Below are 21507 nucleotides of genomic sequence, written 5' to 3'. Positions count from 1 at the left end.
GTTGGGATCACATGAACAGTTGTAGCTCTTGGGTTGACCAGTAATAACCTTGGCAGAAAGAAGTGATCCAAGGAGAGCAGGAACAAACATGATTGGTGCGATGATGTGGAAACAAACCTTCAGGCCAAAAGGCTTTTGCAGACATAGATTGAGCTGTTTGAGTAGTTATAGCCCCTGGTAGCTGACTGTTTCCCCTCAAAATTGGTCACCTGAATACGCACATCTAAACAGAGGTGACTAAAGGCAAATAAGGTATGTACATCCCACTGTGGTTAATGGAGCTTGAAGAATGATTCAGATGACCAGATTTAAGCGTCCAATGGAAGGTGAGAGGAATACATTTAGGAGTCCACCTGCTGACATTGAATCCCACCTTTGATGACAGATAAAAACCTTCACCATCTCCAAAGGTTTGCTATGCCCTTAAACCCAGGCACTTTGTAAGCAGGTGAAGGCTTTTCTGCAAGGTCAGTCACATACCCAGTCAAAGCTAATTGCTGTCCTAAGTCCTAAGCCCCACACAAACTTTCTCATCCTTCCTTGGGCCAGAGAAGATACCACTGCCCAGCCCCACTCTCCACCACATGTCCCTCATGCTAAAGCTGGAGCAAGACCAGCGACCCCTCCTCTTGTGCCCCCTATGCTGTCCCACAGCTGGGGCGGGCAGGTCATTGCAATGGTTAGGTGGCAAACACTGTGCTGGGAAATACTCATTATTTCCTTCATATTACTTCTGTTGTTCAGTATCTGGGGAGAGAGCATGTGTTGGTTTGGGACTGGCATCTGTGTAAACCTGTGGCCCTGCTCCTTCTGTCTATTAGCTAGGGCAGAGTGGCTGAGTGCTGCTTCTCCTTTCGCCCACCTAAGCTGCAAGGTAGGTGCACTTTCCTTGTTCTTACTGCCACCTCCAATAGCTGTTTCAAAACCCGCTTTCTGAAACTCAGGAGTAAAAATATATCCTTCCTTTCCAAACACAGGTAGGTTTTGCTTGTTGAGGCAAAGGCTTGTAGTGCCTTTCTTTCTGCACTGCAGCACCAGCAAATATGTCTCACAGGAACATTTATTGCTGGTGCAGACATTCAGGCAACTATTTGCTCCAAGATATGAACACAGAGACTTTTATTTCCACAGCTTAACCTGTTTAACCTTGTTTGTCTACTAACAAATTCCATTTAAGTGCTGTTCTTTTTATTTTGGTTGCTGTTGCACAGAAAAAAGTTCATCAAGAAAGAAGACTCTCTGCTCGTGCCAGAGCTTACTGAAATTAAATATGCCTGGGGTTTGGGTTTCACTTCTATTCATTGCAAAGAGGCCCAGATCACTCACAGGGCTCCTCATGTCTGTCACTGAGCCTGCAGATGATGCCCTCTGGGTGATGCTGGCTAGAAGCTTGGGGCTTCCCATTCTTTTCCAGAACACTTGGCAGTGGTGCAGCAGCAGCACCAGGGAAGAATGGTAGTGGGGAGCAGTTTGGTGTCCCTGGGCACATTCACTTGTCTGGCAGGTTGTCCTGAGGCCACATGGGGACAAGGATAGCCAGGAATGGCCTGTGCACCAGCCAGTTCACGTTGCTGCATCAGGTGCCAAACAGGGCCACGTGCCATGTGTCCCCATGGGAGACATCCATCCCAAGGGGGAGTATGTGACTGGCATGTTACCATTCTCATGTGTATGTTAAACAGCACTGATTGCAGATTAACAGTCTTTTAGCCTGCATTAGAGTATTGTCATTGAATAACTGAGCACAGTGTGAAAATTGCCAGTGATGGCAGGGCAATTTAAGGATGAAAATGAGTGCACTTTGAAGCAGGATATTCACAGCTACATCTTCTGCAAGCTGATGGCTCTCCCAGGTAGCCCAGCCAGGGCAGATAACCACACTGAGCAAACAGAAGTCAAAATGCTTTCAGCAGGTGCTGAGGAAGACAAAGAAAAGATCGTGATTGCTTAACTGAACATGGACTCTTGGCAGCATGTTCTAAGCACCACCAGCATGTCCAGTCCTGGAGCTGCACCACACTGAGACAAGGTGCCCCAATGTCAGGAACTAGGATTTGCCCCTGCTGATGGAGGTAGCTGCGTAAGTCATGGTGCTTCGGCCAGCTCCGTGCCATGAAACCACTCTGGGCACATGAGCTTGTGCTTCTGGAAGCATGTGGTGGGGTGGGACCAAGAGTTGGTCTGTACCCCACCTGGGCACCGAGTATTTCAGGTGGCTCTGCACAGAGCACCTTAGGCAAAGGGGTTTGGGTGCAGCATGTTCCTCAGGAGTGCACATCGTGCTCATGCAAGGCAAAAAAGGGGGTGGAGGGCAGAGGCAGGGGAGAAAGGAAACAGCTGCCTCATGCATGAAAAGATTTGCCAAGCTCCCATGGTTAGATTTAATAGCTGGGTGCTGCAAGCCCAGGAGAACAATGTAATTTATGTCATTACTGCTAAAAAGCTGGTTTGATGGCGAAGGCTTCATTTGAGTTGCCTAAAATGTTTAACAAAGAGGAAAGTGAAAACAAACATGAACGTTGTAATAAAAATGATGAGGATTTTGGGGAGACTGCCAGGCACATTTTTCCCATGGTACAAAGCTCTCTCCTGGAAAGCAGCTCATTTTGTCTATTTTAACTGTAAGACATGAAGCTGGAGTTAGAGGTAGAAGGAAATAATTAGGTTTTGCTTTAACTATGTAAGTTGCTGGAACAGTAGTTAAGTCACCCTGTTGTGTTTGAATAGCAGAAGTGATGGTGTGCTTTTTTCATTCAGAATTCCCTTCTTCTTCTTGAAAAATGTCTTTTTAAGCATCTTTTTAAAGAATTTGGGGGATGGGAATGGAAGGAGACAGAATGGGTCCAAAGGGAGGAGGTCAGGATGTTTGTGCTACACCCAGCTTTTTTATTGGTACATTGAATATGACAATCATGTCCTTGAAGGATCAAAAGCAATGTGTGTGGCTAACCCTGCTGTTTTGACTCTTTCTGTACATGGTGCTATTTTTAATGCATCACCTTGTCCTGCATGGAATGGAACAGGGTGGGAACTTGAGTTAAAAAAGTGCACTCAGCAAAGCTGCTGCTTCATGAAGGCACCACCACACCACATCCTATAATTGTGGCTGATATGAGGCCGTATGGTGCTGGGTGCCCCCAGTTCTCTCCCCTTGCCTTGGCAAATGCCATTGTGTGCTGCAGGACGAAGTGCAGTTCACAGGCAATAAATTTGAGGGTTATTTTGGCAATGCGTTGAAGCTGGGCCAGGGTGTCTCCTTTGACCGCCTGCTCGTCCTCTGTCAGTACAATACACTGAAAGACTCACACAGCCTCCTAGTGAAAACTGAGGCAGGATGAGCTTCTGACTTACCATTTGGGCTGAAACACTTCTCCAGGGTGTTTTTGCCTTAAGCAGCCAGCTGGGTTGGCTGCCATCCTAGCCAATGTCCTCCGGCAGCATCACTTGGGGTGGCAGTGCTTAAAATATTGATATCAGGGATTCACTACAAAGCTCCCCATCCTGCAAAGATGCAGGATGTGCCTGTATTTGCCCACCATGGCCTATTCCTAGTGCTGCTGACCCTTTCACCACAGAGGCACATGCTCCTTGCACCATTCTCCACTCCCACCATAAAGCCCTTTTCCCTTCCACAGCCACAACCAGCACAGGGGGACATTCGAGATGACGGTCAGCCCACCTTCATCCAGCAAGGCTGATCTTTGCTTGCTGTCATGCACAGCCATCTGGGTAGGAATGATTTTGCAATGGAACTGCTACCAGGCTATTCAGATTATCTGCTCCAGAGCTTTGAGGGACAGCTGGTAAAGCAAATACTAACAATCCAGAGAAATTATCTTTATTTGCCTGTAAACACAGCATCCTAATTTGAGACTCAAATGAGCCTCTTTTATCTGGCATGCAAGGTCAACGTTGCCTTTTGCATATGGCACACATTAGACTAAGTCTCAGCCAGGCACAGTGTCTCTTTACCAAGAAGCTGTGTTTAAAACTTAGATGCATGTTGCTGCTCTTGTCAGAGCTCAGATTACAGAATGGGCTGGCAGAGAGCTTTCCCATTTCATGTGTGCCAGTACTTGAATATTTTAGATGAGTTTCAAGAGCACATAATTTTACTTTTTCTTGCTCTAGGACTTGTTTGCTCCTTGTACGTACAGGAGATGGTCACCAGTTTTCCACCAGCTTTAAAGGTCCAAGATGAGGGATATGTACCCGACCTGATTTTCATGATGCTGTACATCCCATTTCCTTTCCTTTTCCCCCTTACGTAGCTAATGTTACATGGCAGTTTCTTACAGTGAGAAATATGGCCTGTGTTGAGCAAGCCAAATCTGCAGACTCTGAAGATTTCTGATTTAAGGGTTTACCATTGGTTTGCTATGCCTGTCTCTGCACAGGTGTGTGCTTTGCTGAATCATTCTCCTCTGACTCTGACACCCAGGGAAACAGGGAGGCAGGAGAGAAATGCTGCAGGCAGGACACCCAGGCAGCTCTGAACATAAGCATCGTGGGCTCTCAGCAATGCACCATTACATGGGATCTCCACAGTGGTGGGGCATTTGTGTCAGGGCACCCAGAAAACCTCTGCCCTCTGGCTCAGCTGCCCCTGTCTGAGCATCACTGAGGACGGTGCCCAGCTGTGAGGGCTGTGTGTGTGAGGACAGACATGGTGCACACAGCCAGCACTGCACCAACCTGCTCACAAGAAACTTCTCTTTCACTCAGCAGCCCTGCAGTCTCTGGCTGGCTCCTCTATGGAGGTTTCCAGCAAGGAGATGGCTTTGGCACTGGAGCCAGCTTGGAGCGAGTGCTGCATGGAGATCTGACTCAGATGCTCAGGTTGCCAGATACCCACCAGCTGGCAGAGTATTTCAATCATTAATAATCACAGGATTAAATGCAAAGCAGCAGCCATGTTTCCAGCATGAGCCAGGGCTCTCGAACTTACTGCTTCCAAAAACAAGTTGCTTTTCCTTAAAGGATCTAGATCCAGCATGTATAGTGCTGCGGGAAGGACCTTCACTCTCCTTCAGGTTTTGTTCATCACATTCACACCAAAGCTGTACTGTCACTGTCACTGGGTGGGGAGGTCACCAGAAAGGGCCAGGTGCTATTCCTGGCGTCAGCATATGAAGTACATTTGACTGACTCCTCTGGACCATCCCACCTGTCTTTTCCTGTTTCCAGCAATAGCTACTGAAATTTCAAGTCATTGTTTGGGTGGCTCTGGAATATTATGACTGTTGCCGTGGTTTTATTCCTCTCCATCACTATGCATTTAACTGTTATATCCATTTCAACTCCATCAATTTCTTGACTGTGGTTATCACGTGCAATAAACTCTACTGCCTTGTATTTACACTGTGTTCAGATATTTTCCTTTTTGGTGTTGCTAGGAGAAGGTTCACGGACCCTGTTGGATCTATATTTGCTGTACAACTCACCAACTGCCACATCTTCCCCTCTTAGTCACATTGTATTAGCCTCATCTCTAACTCCAACAACTCTCATTTTTTCACTGCTGGCTGCATAAGTTTTTTATATCAGCAATCCTTCTTGTCTCTGTCTCTCTTTGCCATTTCTGATGTATGCTGTGGAACAGCATGCTAATAATGCTCTACAATATTTCAAGTGAGGGTATAATAAATTTATAAAGAAGTTCAGCAGTTTGTCTGTTTTCAGATTGGCTGTCTTTTTTGAGGCCAGGTTACTGAACACAACCGAGTGCAATGATGCCTGGATCAAAGTGACTTGAATTGGTCTAGGACATACAGCCTGTATATGCTGAAAACTTTCAAATCATCCCTTGCCATGTGCATCTCAAAAAGGATTTCCACCCACCATTGTTCTGTGTATCTGGTTTTCCCAGTTAGCATCAGAGCCCCCTCCAGCCTTCCCTGGTATTCAGGAAGTGAGTTGTATATTTTGCTACCAGCCAGTTCTGCCCCCGCACTGCTGTTCCAGGTTGTTAACAGCTCTATTAATCACTGTTGCCAGTTTGGAAGGAGAGCATACCCAATTCTTCACCTCTCACTGCATTAAAGTGAATAATTTTCCCCTCTTCCTTTGTCTCCTGCCTGTTTCAGTTGACAATCAGAAACATCTTTTGCCCTCTCTTGCCATTTTGGTGCCTTGAGTACCTTTACTAAGTGCATTGGAATGACAGGTTGGACAGTGCCAGCAAGCTCTTCTGCCAGGTGGTTTTTGCTGACCATGTCCCAGAGTTGTTAGTACTGAAGAGGGCCCCAGCAGGCAGATGGCAGGAAGATAAACTCTTTAGCAGGTTCCCGGGATGTCAGTAGGATGGCATTTCATTGAAGCACTTGAATGTATTCCCCATTCGGTACTAGCAGTACTATTTCCTGTGTTTACAGCTAGGAAAACAGGTTGACAGCCAACCTTGAAGACTTGGTGACACTTGGTCTGTGTTCATCAATGTCCAGGGTAGCTCCATATGGGAAATGCTCCATACTTCCTATTCCGTGACCACGGAAGAGGCTCGCAGGGAGGAGGGCAGCCTGGAAAGGCATATGGCACATCTGATACCCAGAAGGACAACCAGCAGTAGGGTACACAAAGCCATAAATCTCAAATGCCTGCAGAATAGACACTGGAAGTGAATTTCAAATTCATGTCAAGCACTGGCAAAAGGAAGTTGCTTCCATAAGCCATGCTCAATCAGGGAACAGATACACCCTGTGACCTTGCATCCCATCAACGCCTCAGTGCCATGAATCTCAATTAGCACTGGTAGTGCTTACAGCAAACATTAAACGGGCATCTCCTGGGCTGGAAGAGCTCATTCAAAAGTGTTTGGGTGGAGAAAGGAGAGAGCATGTTGACACTAAAACTTATCATCCATCTAAATGGGAGAGAGTGACAGAATCTGTGAGGGCTTCAGTGAAAGCTGCTTTTAGCTTGAAAATATGAGGAGAAAAAGAGCGCAATGAAATACAAAGCCCAGCTCCTGACACCCACTTAAGGACACCCCTGCTGACTCCATTTGAGGGAGGTCAAACAGGGAGGCCATGCTTTGCTTCTTCCAATTTCTAAAAATTATCACCTGTGTGACAGGTGGTGAGCGCAGGTTTTGCATGTGGCCTCAGAGGAGCTTGTACCCACTCCCTTTTCTGAAAAATGAAGGTCTCTCTTCGCTGGTTAGCAGGAAATGAAGAACAGGAAAATGGAGTACTGTGTGTGATTATGGTGCCTCTAACATAAAAAAGACATGGAACTGCTGGAACAAGTGCAGAGGAGGGCCATGAGGATGATCAGGGGACTGGAGCACCTCCCGCATGAAGACAGGCTGAGGAAGTTGGGGCTGTTCAGCCTGGAGAAGAGAAAGCTGCGTGGAGACCTCATAGCAGCCTTCCAGTACCTGAAGGGGGGCTATAGGGATGCTGGGGACTCTTCATTAGAGACTGTAGTGACAGGACAAGGGGTAATGGGTTAAAACTTAAACAGGGGAAGTTTAGATTGGATATAAGGAGGAAATTCTTTCCTGTTAGGGTGGTGAGGCACTGGAATGGGTTGCTTAAGGAAGTGGTAAATGCTCCATCACTGGCAGTGTTCAAGGCCAGGCTGGATGGAGCTTTGAGCAGCCTGGTCTAGTGAAAGGTGCCCCTGCTTTCCCACACCAGCCAGCTGGGATCTCACATCTTTTCTGGCGTTTCCTCCCCTTAATCTTTTCCATTCAGGCCAGGGCAAAACCCTTCCTCAGCAGGGTCAGCTGTGTCACACCAGGACTGGCTTGACAGCATCCAAACTCTCTGACTGCTTCATCTGGGAAGATGCTTTTGCACCTACCTTCCTCCTTCTTGCCCAACTCAAAGGTGCACTGGTCCGATTGATTTGTTTGGGCTTTTTTCTTGGAGGACATATCAGGCAAACTGATTTTATGAGATGCCAGCTGACCTCAGCCTGAAAATGCTGGGGTTTGGTGTTTTTTTCTATTTTTTTTTTTCTAGCAGCTCTCAAAAAGTGTTTCTCTATAGGTACGTGCCAGTGGAAACTGCCTGATTGAATCACCTCACAAAGACCCTTCTGAGCAGTTCCTAGACAGAGGCAATTTTGATGGTGAGAAGAGGCATTTCTGCTATAGCTTTTGCTGTCCTTAGGAAAGAAAGAACATTTAGAGGGCTTTTTTTGGTGGATTTAATTGGATTGCCATCATGTCTGTGGTGGAAGTTCATACGCTGACTTCTCTCCTGTAGCTGTTTTCTTATTGCTCCCTCTCCAGCTGCATATTTCCCTATCAGCAAAAGCAGTTACTATTATTACAAGCTTTTCTCCACATTTCTCCTGCGTTTTGCACGACAACTGAAGTCTTTCTGTGGAACCACTCCTACCTCAGTCTATTCAGGGTACCCCATGCACTCATAAGCCTGAGTCCACCATGCTTATTGCTTCAACAACTGGTTGTAGGAAGATGTGCATCCCTGGGTAAGGGCTGGAGAGTCCCCAGAGAGGCTCACTATTCATCACCATGCTGCCAAACATACCAACGAACTTGCTTTTAACATATGTTGCCTCTGAGATCACAAAGCATCCCTCCACTTTTTTCATTTGCTCCACCACTTAAGGATCAGGAAAAGCATTCAGCACCTAGAACCAAGATATGAGCAGGAGTTCCCTTCTCACTTCCTTCTTTCCCACCCACCACACCAGAACTTGCAGACCCCCGTCCAGAAGCACCTTGTATTCCCTCTGACCATTATAGTTGTGAGCAGAAATGTGCTGTTATATAAAAATGTATCCTTCTCAGTTTATAACAGCTCTTTCAAAGTAATTCCTGCCAACTCACTACACCGGACCTCCTGTTTCCCTGGCATGACAAAGACCATCTCTATTCAGGCTGTCTTCTTACAGGAGATTCCCCATTTGGGAGCTTTAAAGGCTTTTTGTCTCTTTTGCCAGAGTGCTAAAAGGACTGGAATAGAGCTTATATTTACCCAGACGATTTTTGTAAGTACAAGACCTACAGAGCTACTGCTTACTTCATCAGGGTTTTTAAACAAGGGAAGAAGAAAATTGAAGCCCCAAGTTTTTATAACAAATGGGAATCATACAAACTTTATTTCCTCCTTTGTTGTCTTAAACTTTGTGTATATTGAGGCACTTAGAAACAGAGTAGTTCTGAAAACAATGTTTTTTCAAGTTCCTTTATTTTCAGAGTTTAATTGTTATTATTGTTGGGGAGAGTAGCAACCCTGAGACAGGAGTCTGGGGATCCGTTGTGGCCTGGAGTGCTCCCATGGGCAAATAACTGTCTCCACAGCTTCCTTTCCATAAGCGTGAAATGAGCATGTAAGGCATCCATTTTACACTAAAGTTTAAAGATCATTGCCTGAGAGCGTGATTTAAATATAGACTATAAATTCAACAAAGAGAAGGCAAATAATCTCTTTTTTTTAAGCAAATTTCAACACAGGAGATTTTTAGACCATTAAGAGTTAGACCATTGGAAGAGTGGGCTAACAAGGACCTTATGAAGTTCAACAAGGACAAGTGCAAGGTCTTGCACTTGGATAAAAACAAAGAGTGCAGCACCCACCGGGATCCATGAGGCTGCGGAGCAGCTCTGTGGAAAGGGAACTGGGGGGTGTTGGTGGACACAAGCTCAATCCGAGTGAACAGTGTGCAGCTGTTTGAATGGAAGCCAGCACTTGGAATGTTGGGTTACACCTACAAGGGCACCACCAGCAGAGGGGAAGATGTCATCATCCCACTCTACTCAGCCCCTATCAGGTCACACCTAGAATACCATGTTCAGTTTTGGTCCCTGCTATGCAAAAAAGATGTGGACAGGCTGGAGAGGGTCCAGAGAAGAGCCACAGGGATGATCAAAGGACTGGAAAGCCTTCTGCATGAGGAAAGGTTTGCTCAGCCTGGAGACAACAAGGCCCAGGGAAGGCCTTATCACCATATTCCAGTATTTAAAGAGTGGCTAGAAAGAAGATGGAGACTCTCTTTTTACAAGAAGTCGCATTGAATAGACATGGAGTAACAGGCACAAGTTATTTCTGGGGAAATTCTGGTTTGACATGAGAGGAAAATTTTTCCCAGTGAGAACAATCAGACACTGGAATAATCTCCCCAGGGAACCGATGAATTCCTCAGCACTGGACACTTCAGAGATTCAGGTGGACAAAGTGCTGGGACCTCTTGTATACAGCATGCTTTTGTCTTGAAAGGTTGGACCAGATGATCACTGAGGTCCCTTCCAGACTGGTATTCTGTGAGTCTATGATTAAAACAAAAGGCTGCTGAAGAAGGTTACATGCATGTCTGGAAAAATTACCAGTAAAGGTTCTATTAAATATCAGCAGAGGAAAACGTTTCTTATTCCCAGACTTGAACAGGGCATGTCTACAAAGGTGTCTCTCTGCTGGAACAGGAAAAAGCTGTGAAAGACAGGTCATTTGAGATCTCCCGGGGTCCTGAGATTAACTCACATTTGAGACACTCAGGTGATGGAAAAGCAAGTGTTCATCCTTTCCAAAGTCTTTTTACAATAGCTGTGCAGAAGAAAGAAATCATAAAAATCAGTCTTAGCTGGAAATTACCTTTGCTTTAACTCAGGATCAACTATTACCTTCTTCAAAACACTGAACAGACATTACCAGGGTATTTTATTTTTACAGACTTTTAAGGTAGGCTTTCAAAAGCCTGCTTTACCATCAGCATCTGACTGGCACTAGCAGAATATTTTAAATGCTGTTGTACGGTAATCAGTAGATGAGGAGCATTCCCAGGTTTCACTTGATATTAATTTGGCTCTTCCATAGGAGCCTCAGAAACCCTCTGGTCTCCATGACTGTTCAGTTAACTACAGGAAAAACTCCTGCTCTGCAATCTTATTTAGGTCCTTCATTCAGTATTGAATGTTTTGCCAGTAACAGCAGTAAGTTGTAGCTATTGAGAGACAGGCAGGTAAAAAGTACCCCTTCCTTTGAAGAATCTCAGATGTGCTGGTAGAGAGACATTCAGGCAGAGGAAAAACATCCTACGTGCTACCTTGACTAATCCTACCACCTCCTGCCCCTTCAGTGGCTTCCTGGCGGCCATGTCCTCTTTGCATGCCCTAAACTTCTCTCAGGACTCCGCATCTCGCCCTATGTGCCTCTCTAGAGAGGGTCCCTTGGGACTGCAGTATACCTTTTGCAGCACCAGGACACTTCAGCTCTGGCTTGGACGCAGGGCAGGTGTACCAAGGGCCAGGGCCTGAGCCACCTTACGAGGTGGCATGGTCTGTCTGCAGCTTCACTGCAGGTAGCAGAACATGGGTTTTGTTAAGGCTGTGTTCAGGATGGTGTGCAGGAAGCACATCCTGGAGAAAGCCAGCTAGAAATGTGCCCTCAGTGCAGCATCGTGGGCATTTCATAGCACTAGAGGCCAACACAAGCAGGACATCACACTCTGGGGCATCGAGCTGCTTTGCTCTTGGTGCAGTTCAGTGAAATTAATGCATCCAAACATCCTAACAAATCTGCAGCACGGATGGTGGATTATCCCACCAATTTACCTTTGGCAGTGTGTTTATCTCGGCCAGTACAGCTATTTCAGCAATCAGGCAATGGGAAGAGTTTTTATGGAGTCTGTCCACACAAATCCAGGAAAATGGGAGGTCTGCTCTGATTAGAGAGGATCCCTGCTTAATCAGCCTAAGAGGGCTGATCTTGAAGATGATTTCTTAGAGCAAAAAAAGCTACTAAGTGATCTTTGGGTTGGTCAGTTACTGCACGTATCAGGTGATGTGACAGCATCAGTTAAGAACTTGACCCACAAGAAATCCAGTAGCAGAGCTATCTGGGATCATACTGACACAGAGCTGGTCAGGAGGAAGCAAAGGCAATATCCCATCACAGAGTGGCAGAGCAACAACGCTGAAATCACAGAGGCTCAATTAGCCCAGCTTATCTGGAAACATCCTCAGCGTTGTGTGTAGTGGGTAGGGGAAGTATTCAGCATGCTCCGGTTGTGCAGTTCCTGACCAACACCTTGGTGAGAAGGACTTTCGTCTGCCATAGACAGAGCCTGAAGGTTGTTTTTAAAGGAAAATGCAGGTTTAGGAGCAATTACACGATCAGCCAAAGTAGCTGCGCGTTTCTAAGCATCCTGAGTCCCAGCTGTGGTCTGCAGGGAAGCTTTGCTAAAGGTGACTTCAGCAGCAGCTGCAGTGCTAACCTGCCTTTCTCAGTACTCACAGCACCATCGCTGGAGCATGCTTCTGCTCTTCACCAAGTGTGCAACATACAATGTGGCAGACACTGTTCATCCAAGCACTTTCTTACAGGGAGACTTGCATGGGTAGAGAAGTGAGCATTCTTTTTTTTTCTTGAACTTTTCTTATCACTATCACCATTGGGCCTAGAGTGATAACCTGCTTCCATCACCAATTTATACTTTATCAGAGACCTTTAGGGATTATTTTAACATTACAACCCCAACTCAGGGAGCAGTCAGAGCCCTCCTCCACCCCCAAGTGTCCCCTTTCCCCTCCTTTTATTTGCATTTATCAGTTTTTGGATACATAAAAGTAAAAAATAGCAGCTGAAACTTTTGTTTTGTTGTTGGAGTTACTGAAATGAGAAAACCTGAATCGGGCTGGTATTGTTTCTGGCTGGTTTGCTTGGGTTTCACTGTTTGGCACTGTTTGTTTGCCTGCTTGTTTAAACTTCCTAGACAAACACGCTAATATCTGGAACAACTGTAAATTTTAATGAGGAGGCAGCATTACCAACTTTTCAAAAGTGTGGTCTTGATAATTTCTTAGAAAACTTTGCCATTTACAGGCAAGCAAGCCAGGTTTATCATCTTAGTCATACATAGGTCTGTGTATTTCTGAGTCAGAACATCTCCTGAGAGCAGAGGATAAGTGGCTTCTGCCATGAACTATTGATTTGGGAACAGAGTGGCTGACATGTGCAAAGCCAAGACAAGATTTGAAAAAAATAAAAAATGAAAGGAAAAGGGGAAGAATCTCCCATCCTACATGAAACAAGTTGTTCATCTTTTTTCTACATGGAAAACAACACGTGAGAACAGGATGCTCACCCAACGGCAAAGGGTGAAGAGCCATGTAGCTTGCTGAGCAGGAAATCTTTGCTGTCACTATCCTTCCTCCATAGTGACAAACATCAAGTTTTTACCAGGGTATGTTTCTGGACAAACCAATGAGTTCTGAAGCCAGAGCTGCTCTGTCCTGATGGGGAGAAAACAATGATTATTACTCTTCCGATTTCTTGTAACCATGAACAGTGACCCAGAAAATGAGTGATTTGCTTTAGATCTGAAGCAGAGATGAGAGCCCCCTCCTCACCGTCATATTATATAGCTTTCCTTCAGCTGCATGCTGTCCTTCTGGATTAAGGATGGCTACCTGATAGGGTAGCAGTCATTTTACATAGAGATTAGGGATTATCTCAGTAAATTATCATGCATTTTACACAGAGCATGAAGAGGGAAATCAGTAGACAATATGCTGTAAATGCATATCTACACTTCATGGTCTCTGACTGAGTAAGCACGGTCCCAGAAATAACCACGAATACCACCTTCATCAAGAAAAGAGTGCTTGAGTTCACTGAATAAAGAGGTGCCAACTCTTACAAAGACTTCCGGAAAGCCCTGAATTTTCTCAGCCAAATCTTTCCCTGAAAAAAAAGGTGGAACTAGAAGAGCTTTTTGCTATCTGCCTCCATCTTCAAACACAAAGCTAAATACCAAATCAGTATTGCCTCTGACTCACTTTCAGGGCTGCCTTCTCCAAAACAAATTTACAATAGAGCCATACATGAAAAATGTAAACTATTTAAAAAGCAGTTAGAGAAATATACAAGTCTGAAAAGAATACTACCCTGCTACAGCAGCATCAGATGCAGCTCTTGAGGCTTCATAGAGAATTTGAGAAGTGCTTTAATTCATATTGCATCAAGAGCCCTCATCCATTTACTGCCTATCAATTGGATGCTTATGTGTCATTCGTTTTGACTTGCAGAATCCAGCCTTCTTTGGATTAATCATTTATTTGTGTTCCTGTAACTAAAATCTCAGCAAATGCTCTAAAGGTTAACTTCTTATTGCCTTACTTAAAGATGGAAAGACTTCAAAGTAAAATTATGCTAACAATTTTGGAAAGCTTTTCTTGTGTCATTGTGTCGGCCATGAGCCATCAGGCAGGTTACAGACGTCCGCCTCCAATTCTGCTCCTAGGTGACTTACTGTCATCAAAGTCTATTTCTATTTCTTGAACAAGATACATTAAGATCTAAGGTTGGAAGTCCTCCCTGCTGAACAGTCTCATCCTACTCTTTCCTACTGTTTCTCAGCTCCCACACAGCGTGTAAATAAATATGTATATATGCACAAGGGCTGTGCCTTGAGCCCAGCAGTTACCATATATGAAGGGCTGAGAGCATATCCAGTGGCAACTGAAGAGTTTGAATGCAGATTTCCATCCCTCTTCATACAGGATAAACCATTTTCCAGAGGCTTAGAACTTGGCCAAGTTGAGACCTATGTCCTAAGCTAATGTCTTTATAAGACAATTTCTCAGTGGTTCAAACCAGAAAGGTGCCAGGTCTTAACAGAATGTTTTCCAGAATTTAGCACATGCAGGTTAATGCATCTGCCTTTGTTTCACCCTTAGAAATAGCTGACCCATTAAAAAAAGAAGAGAACAACCAACCCACCCCCAAATCTGGGACAAATAGGTCACCCTGAGAAAACTGAAGCTCTACTAGGTAGTTCGGGAAGCAATAAAAACCCCACCTTGTCTCATGTTGGAAAGTGCCTGGCACCTTTATTTAATTTGATTATCTATTCCATCTGCAAGAACAGAGTGTGAATAGTAAAGAGAAGACTATGTAATAACCAAAAGAGCTGTTACGTAGAGCATATTCTCAGCTGCGGAATGAAAGCATGCTTTGTATTTCTAAATTGTGTTGTACAACTGGAAAGCCAAGGTGCCATGTCCCACATATTTGGGGATAGCATCTCCTGGTTATTAAACTGTACAAGGATTCTAAATGAAGAAAGAAAAACGAAAAAACCCCAAAGCACTCAGAACTTTTCACTTCAACATCTCAGGAAACATCTTTGTACTTCTTTCAACTAGAAGAAATGTAGAAGGCTACTCATGAGATCCAGTTCTCTGACTTACTAACTTTAAAAGATAACAATATTCCTACTCAAAAATACTTGATCTTGGTCTGATAAAATGCTGTATTTCTCCCATCCAACACATCTACCTACATATTTTTCTTCAACAATCTTTTAGTTTAATATTTTCACCCTTTTACCCAGATTCATCCGTATTCCTCTCCACCCCTGCAAGATGACCACCTCACTCTTCCATTCTCCAGTGAGATTCCTATGTGGCTGGCTGACCTTGCAACCCCTAATAAGATGAGCAGACAGGTATGTTATTCTGTTGTCTGCATATGTGGGCACTGCACCGTGAAGAGTTTGAAATAAATTCTCAGTGCTCCCTGAACTATTTAATATTCCAGTCAAGCCAAAATGTGTGTGCTTGAAAGTATACAGAAAAAAAAAACAGTTCCAGCAGAGTGGGATGAAGATTTGCTGTTAGCAATTCTAGTATTGTGAGGTGCCTGGTTCACAGCAACATGGCTTTTCCTGCCACCCACTTGCAATCCACCCTGTAAACGCAACCCACCGTCTGAACGTCGCTTGGTGTGGGCTCTGCCTGCTCTGCGCATCGGACAAAGCTTCCAGTCCTCGCTTCCAAGCTGGGTTGGTTTTGCTGGGCAAATAGGCACAAAATCTAGTATATCTCGCACATATGCAACTCTGAATACAGTTACATTGAGGCTGTGTTTTTATGGTCACTTTTCAAGTAGAAGTGCCATTTGAAAATATTAAAAGACCACATTATGAGTGTAACTGTAAGAGCAGAGTCAAAACAATGAAGACATTTTAAATGTTATATTAACTCAGTACTTTTCACCTCCAATGCGAGAGGGTAAGAAAAACATGTGTTGACCATCAGACAAAGCCCAAGTAACAACCAGAGTCAAACTCCATATATATTTACACAGGCATTAACTGACCTCCCTATGAAGGAAGATGAGAAACCTGCAGCTCAAAACATCTGCAAATTGTGTGACAGATAAACAGAAAAGGTCTTTCTTCAGATTTTATGGCAAAACAGTAATAATGTATAGGATGTATCTACATGCCTTTTTTTATAAAACTTTCTCAGAAAGCTAATGAGTTTCCTTTTGTTTCCTACAAAAGAAGGTGGGGGGGGAGGGGACACACGACAGAAAGCATTTGTTAAGAGTACAATATTCAAAGTTTTCAAGTTGTTATTTGAAAACAGAGTGTCCCACACTGACAGTTCAGGGTTTTTTGAACTGTTCAAAACAGCCCGGTGAATTCCTGTTGTTCCTGTGTAGGGATCTTCTCAGGCAAAATAAAAGGTTATTACTAAATTAATAGGACTGCAAGAACCCATCAGCACAAGTTTCCCCAGAACTCGTTTACAGAATGAATGGACAAATCAAAACCATAAAATCACCAGTATGTGTCAGCCTTCTACATTATCCATAGAACTAGGAGCTTTTAAGATGTGCCAGCCTCAGGCTTCTTGTTCCTTATGGCATGTGTGACATGAAAACAAGGGACTATCAAGCAACTATCATTACTGAAAACAGGGTATTTTAGGGATACTGGCATGACTAAAATGTAACTGCTGATCGGTGCCAATTAGCCAGAATAATCCTGTTAGCATTAGCTCAACTGTTCATTTGTAAATCTCTGCAACCCTAATTGTATTTGAAGTTCTTTCTAACACTAACTCCTTTTGTATGGTGGTGAAGCCTGCAAAACACTCATCAACTGAACAGCTGATTGAACAAGCAATCCTTTCTTAACCCTTTGCAAACTCAACCTTATAAAAGTAGTTCTGCATATTAACTATATGCACATACTGACTAAATTTGTACATCATGTTATTACACTTTACAATAAGCAGTATTCTCTTGCCATATCTTATACCTCTAAGATAAGTAACTAACCAAAAATAACCCTTTGTGATGGTTCTTTATCAAGCTTATACCTTAAATCACAACATGTATTCACCCATGAAAAATAGTGTTTGATTTTAACATATTGTTATTTAATTTGTGCAAGAAGAGCATTTTGGCAAAAAAATCATGGCTGAACCGCAAATAGCTGACAGTGCTCTTTGAATTCACTGGGTAGCCCTCGTCAGCTTTGGATGAGCTTTTTGATCAAATCAAAATGGAAAATACAAGAAAGATGCAAGGGAGATTTCATTAAATAAATTTATTTGTTAAAATAATTTAACTCCAAATACAACTGCTGAGTTTGCATTGAGTTCTATGTACAATTCTTGTTTTATCTGAAACATCAAGGTTTAAACAACTGACATTGTTACAAAACAAACTGTTGCCCCATTTTAAGTTGCCAGTTGTATTAGAGCTCAACAATTAACTGTGAAATACATTAATTCACCCCTAGGAAACTCCAAATCAACAGCGTTAAGCCTGATTCCAGAACCCACTGCATTCTTCCTTCAAACCCTGATCAAGAATTAACAGATGCACAACAATGCAGATAAAAGCCTCCTGCAGTTGTCAAACATTTGCTTTTGTTGCGGAGTTTCATAATTAAAGCCTAACCAGTGCTTTGACAGCACACCGGTAAAAAAAAAAAATAATAAAAGAAAATAAAAACCAAACATGCACAAAACCCCCCAACCAAATGGCTGACATCTTTAGGCAACATTCTATACAGGAAAGCAAATACCAGTAGTTTTCCCACAGAAAAGTAATGGCAACTGTAGCACTGGGATTAGGGAAAGGCTAGAACCAGAACAGAAAATGTCACCAAAATGTTTCTTGATGCTCTGAAGGGGAGGTGGGGGGACAGACACAATAGGAAAAAAACAAAAACCAAAATCCAATGCAATTATGTTTTATACTCTTGATCTAATTCCGGTTTGTTTGCTTTGACTAGTTTTTGTGTATTTTTAAGGGAAAGAGAAAACAGTTGCTCTCACTATCATAGCTTAAAAGAATAAAAGTTGTAACTTTAAAAAAAAAAAAAAAAAATCAAACCAACAAAACTGCAGAAATGCTGTCGTTGTAGAAAAGTACAAGAACAGCCAAAGGAAAAGTGGGTCTTTGGAACAAATCATAATATTTTTAAGGCATGTTATAAGAAACTTTCAAATACTAGAATTGGTAATCCTATCAGGGTACAAACGACACTATGACCCAAGACCAATGTCTCCTGCAGGGTGGCCACGCAGCGGCCGCATGGTTCCCTCACCTCCCTTCCTGCTACCCCTGTCATTTGAAAAATCTCTGTTGAGTGCAACTGTCATTGATTCAAGCTCCACTATCTTCACATTAGTGGAAATACAAATAGTGCATAACTACTTCCTCAGAACTATACAGTGAAAAACAACACTTAGGCTTCCCCCACCCCACCACGTTGTGTGGTAGCTTACATACAGCTGATGGTTTTGGAAATGTAAGAGCATAATGAGGGAACAAGGCTGGGAGATATTTTCATTAATGTTTTCTGTTAAAAATTCACTGTGCATTTTCCCCTATATTAAAAGCCCATCTGTTTTGTATTATGAACTTCATGTTAGCCTGTTCATATTGTACTTCATGTCATTTTCTTGGAGGATGAACAATCTGTGAGGTAAGATTTTAACATCTCTGTAAATAACATTGCATAACATGTACTTCCAACTCAGTTTCAAATTTAGGTTTGGTAGGGGTTTGTTTTGGTTTTTTTGAGCACTTATGCAGTGATCTCACACTGACAAGCTGTTTTACAGACAGGTTGTTCTGCTCAATAAACCCTTTCCCAATCTAGATACTATGAAAATTGAAATATCATTAATTGAATATCTCACATCTTGCTTAAGCATGGTGGCTCACGCAATGGGTGGGCAGGGGGGTAAGAGAACATTCATACCATCTAGTTTAGGCATATAAGTTGTGTGAATTGGAGGACCAAAGTTAAAAGCCTAAGTTTGCTATATTGTCAATGGAAAGAGGTAGGTGCCTCTAGGAGGGCGATTCAGAGCACCCAAAATGGGCATTCAGATGCCAGAAATAAACGGTGTGCCTATCTCCTGAAAGAGAACAAAGTACAGTAACAAAAGCTCTGCAAGGTAGATGGGAAACGGGCTACATTTATGTTCTAGTAAGGCTTAATGTTTTGCGTCATCTAATGCCCTTCAATACATTGGTTATGGAAAGGTCTTGAAAGATTAAGGGCAGAGATGGCCAGTTCTCTTCCGTGAATATGATTTCCTTTAGTTACCATCCAATGAACTATAATTCAAAATGTTAAGGATATTTATGTATGAAGAACTGCAAAGCGCTTTGTACTCAAGTTTCCTTTGTAGCAGATGAGAGTGTTTTAGGAAGTTCTGCAGATGGAGGCAAAACTCTCGAACCTAACTCCAATTACAGCATTTCTAAGGGCCATATACACACACACATACACACTCAACACACACACACACACCCCAGCACCCCTGTTTTCACTCATTTAAACACAAGGAACTACACTGTTACTGCACAAGATTGAAAAACTAATAAACGCATGGTGTTACTTAGACTACAGGCTCAGTGACTCTGTATTTTTATGGCCAATTTTACCCATAAAAGAACCAGCTCAAGACAATCTCTCCAGCATTTAAAATCTAAACATTGTGATTGAAAACGTTTCTATACTTTGATTGTAAGACTTCGGAATAGGTATTTCTGTGCCATTAGTCATGCAAATGATAAATACTTCACTGCTATGAAACTAGCAAGTCAGAGCTCGAGCATCCTTTCAAAATAAAATATTTGCTCCCACCACTTAACACACCAATAATTGGGGCAACCTTTGAATAGTGTGTCAGGCAATTAAAGAGCCATTTCCACACTCACCTAAGGAATTACAACTGTAACTATGTCACCTCTGAACCAAAAGATTTCACATGGTTATTCAATTTAAGTTTTCATCCTTAAAGCTATCAAATAGCAAACTTGATTTTCAAAGCTTAGTTGGGGATCACACCAGAGAATGTAGCCCTTGAAGGCAAGAAAAACTGTTATCTTTAACAAACTTAAAAATGCAGGATGTTGATACTGTCCCACGAGGTTTCTGCAGAAGGGAACATATGGATGCAACATGGCTTAATTTTCCTTACAAGATGGTACTAGTTATTCTATTAAAGTGTTCCTTGTTAGTAAGGCTCAGCAATTTTTTTTCATCACAGTTGCTTCCTCCTGGTTCAGTAAAGTGATAAATAAAGATGCTTCCTGCTTTGTAAACAGAGGGTTTGTTTGGCTTTTTGCAGACCAAAACCTGAAGCGATCCTCCATTTTTGAGCAGCAAAATGAAAGATTTAAAACATTCCAATGCCAGACTGTTTCTTCACCCGTCATTTGTTTTCGGATCTTGCCTCTCATTTCACACACTGATTCAATGTTTTCTATTTCAAGATGTGGGATAAAGTGTAGAAATAATAGCATTGATTTTGAAAACAATCCAAACTATATAGGTCTCTGGTAGCCTCTTAACACTGTCAGAAGTTCTGGTGAAATCAACATATTTGACTGAACAAACTTGGCCACAAGTGACAGCACATGTCCTGAAGCATGGTGATGAGACGCTGAAAGACTTGTCTCTCCTTCCACGCTTATACTAGTTGGGAATGGTCTTCAGAGATATTCTCTTCACTGTTTCTGTTCCAGAAGTTTTCCAGCTTCTTCAAAAATAGCTGCTGTCTGACATGGCAACACATGTACTTTTGACCGGAATGACCCTGTAGATCAACTGGCTGTGCCATAAAATTGCAGGTGCTCAAAGGGAAAAACGGGTGAGATGTGGTCATTTAACCCAATTATATTCAGAGTCAGTGATTGACTTCCAATGCTCAGCTCTGAGTTAATGTTGCTACTTCACTACAGATGTATTTCAAGTGACCCACAAACCAGGAAGTGAAGTAGGCAGTTTTACCACCTTACAAAATTTCTGCAAATTAAGTCCAGGTTAGGTCATTTTTAATGCTATTGTATATTACATGCAGAACAGCATGGATCATCTTTGTCTGGCTGTGCTGCATAGTTCATTTGTCTAACGATTTCTGCAAAGAGCTCATCCACCATTGTTTTACTTTTAGCAGAGGTCTCCATAAAGGGGCAGCCCCATTCTTCAGCTAAGGCTCTGCCTTCACTCAGTGATACTTCTCTCTCACTTTCCAGGTCCACTTTATTACCAACCAGAATTACTGGCACCTTCTCATACCTAGAGTTCAAAAACAAGAACACAAGAACAACAGCAATAATTATATTTTTAAAATGGCAATATTTTAAATGTAAACATCCATTTGCAAATAGTACAGACGCAACAGGAAAGAGACATTTGGATAATCTGAAAACTTCACGTTGAAAACATACTTTGTATATGTAACAGTCCGGCAATTTGTGCACATCTCTTTTT

General features: G+C 42.9%; 1 protein-coding gene across 1 annotated transcript in view; it reads right to left on the bottom strand.

Annotated features, from left to right (window-relative positions):
* Positions 1-17298: 17298 nt before the first annotated feature.
* Positions 17299-21507, bottom strand: part of RAP2A (RAP2A, member of RAS oncogene family) — a 35287-nt gene continuing 31078 nt past the window's right edge. The window contains exon 2 of the mRNA XM_062624625.1: positions 17299-21312. Within this exon, the coding sequence (XP_062480609.1) occupies positions 21075-21312 (238 nt within the window). The 3' untranslated portion in view covers positions 17299-21074. The remainder of the gene's footprint in view (positions 21313-21507) is intronic.

Source organism: Pezoporus occidentalis, unplaced genomic scaffold (genome assembly GCF_034315485.1).
Source record: "Pezoporus occidentalis ecotype Australia unplaced genomic scaffold, CSIRO_AGI_Poc_V1 ctg27, whole genome shotgun sequence".
NCBI lineage: Eukaryota > Metazoa > Chordata > Aves > Psittaciformes > Psittacidae > Pezoporus > Pezoporus occidentalis.
The sequence above is the reverse complement of the archived record's forward strand: the minus strand, read 5'-3'. Positions and strand labels throughout refer to the sequence as shown.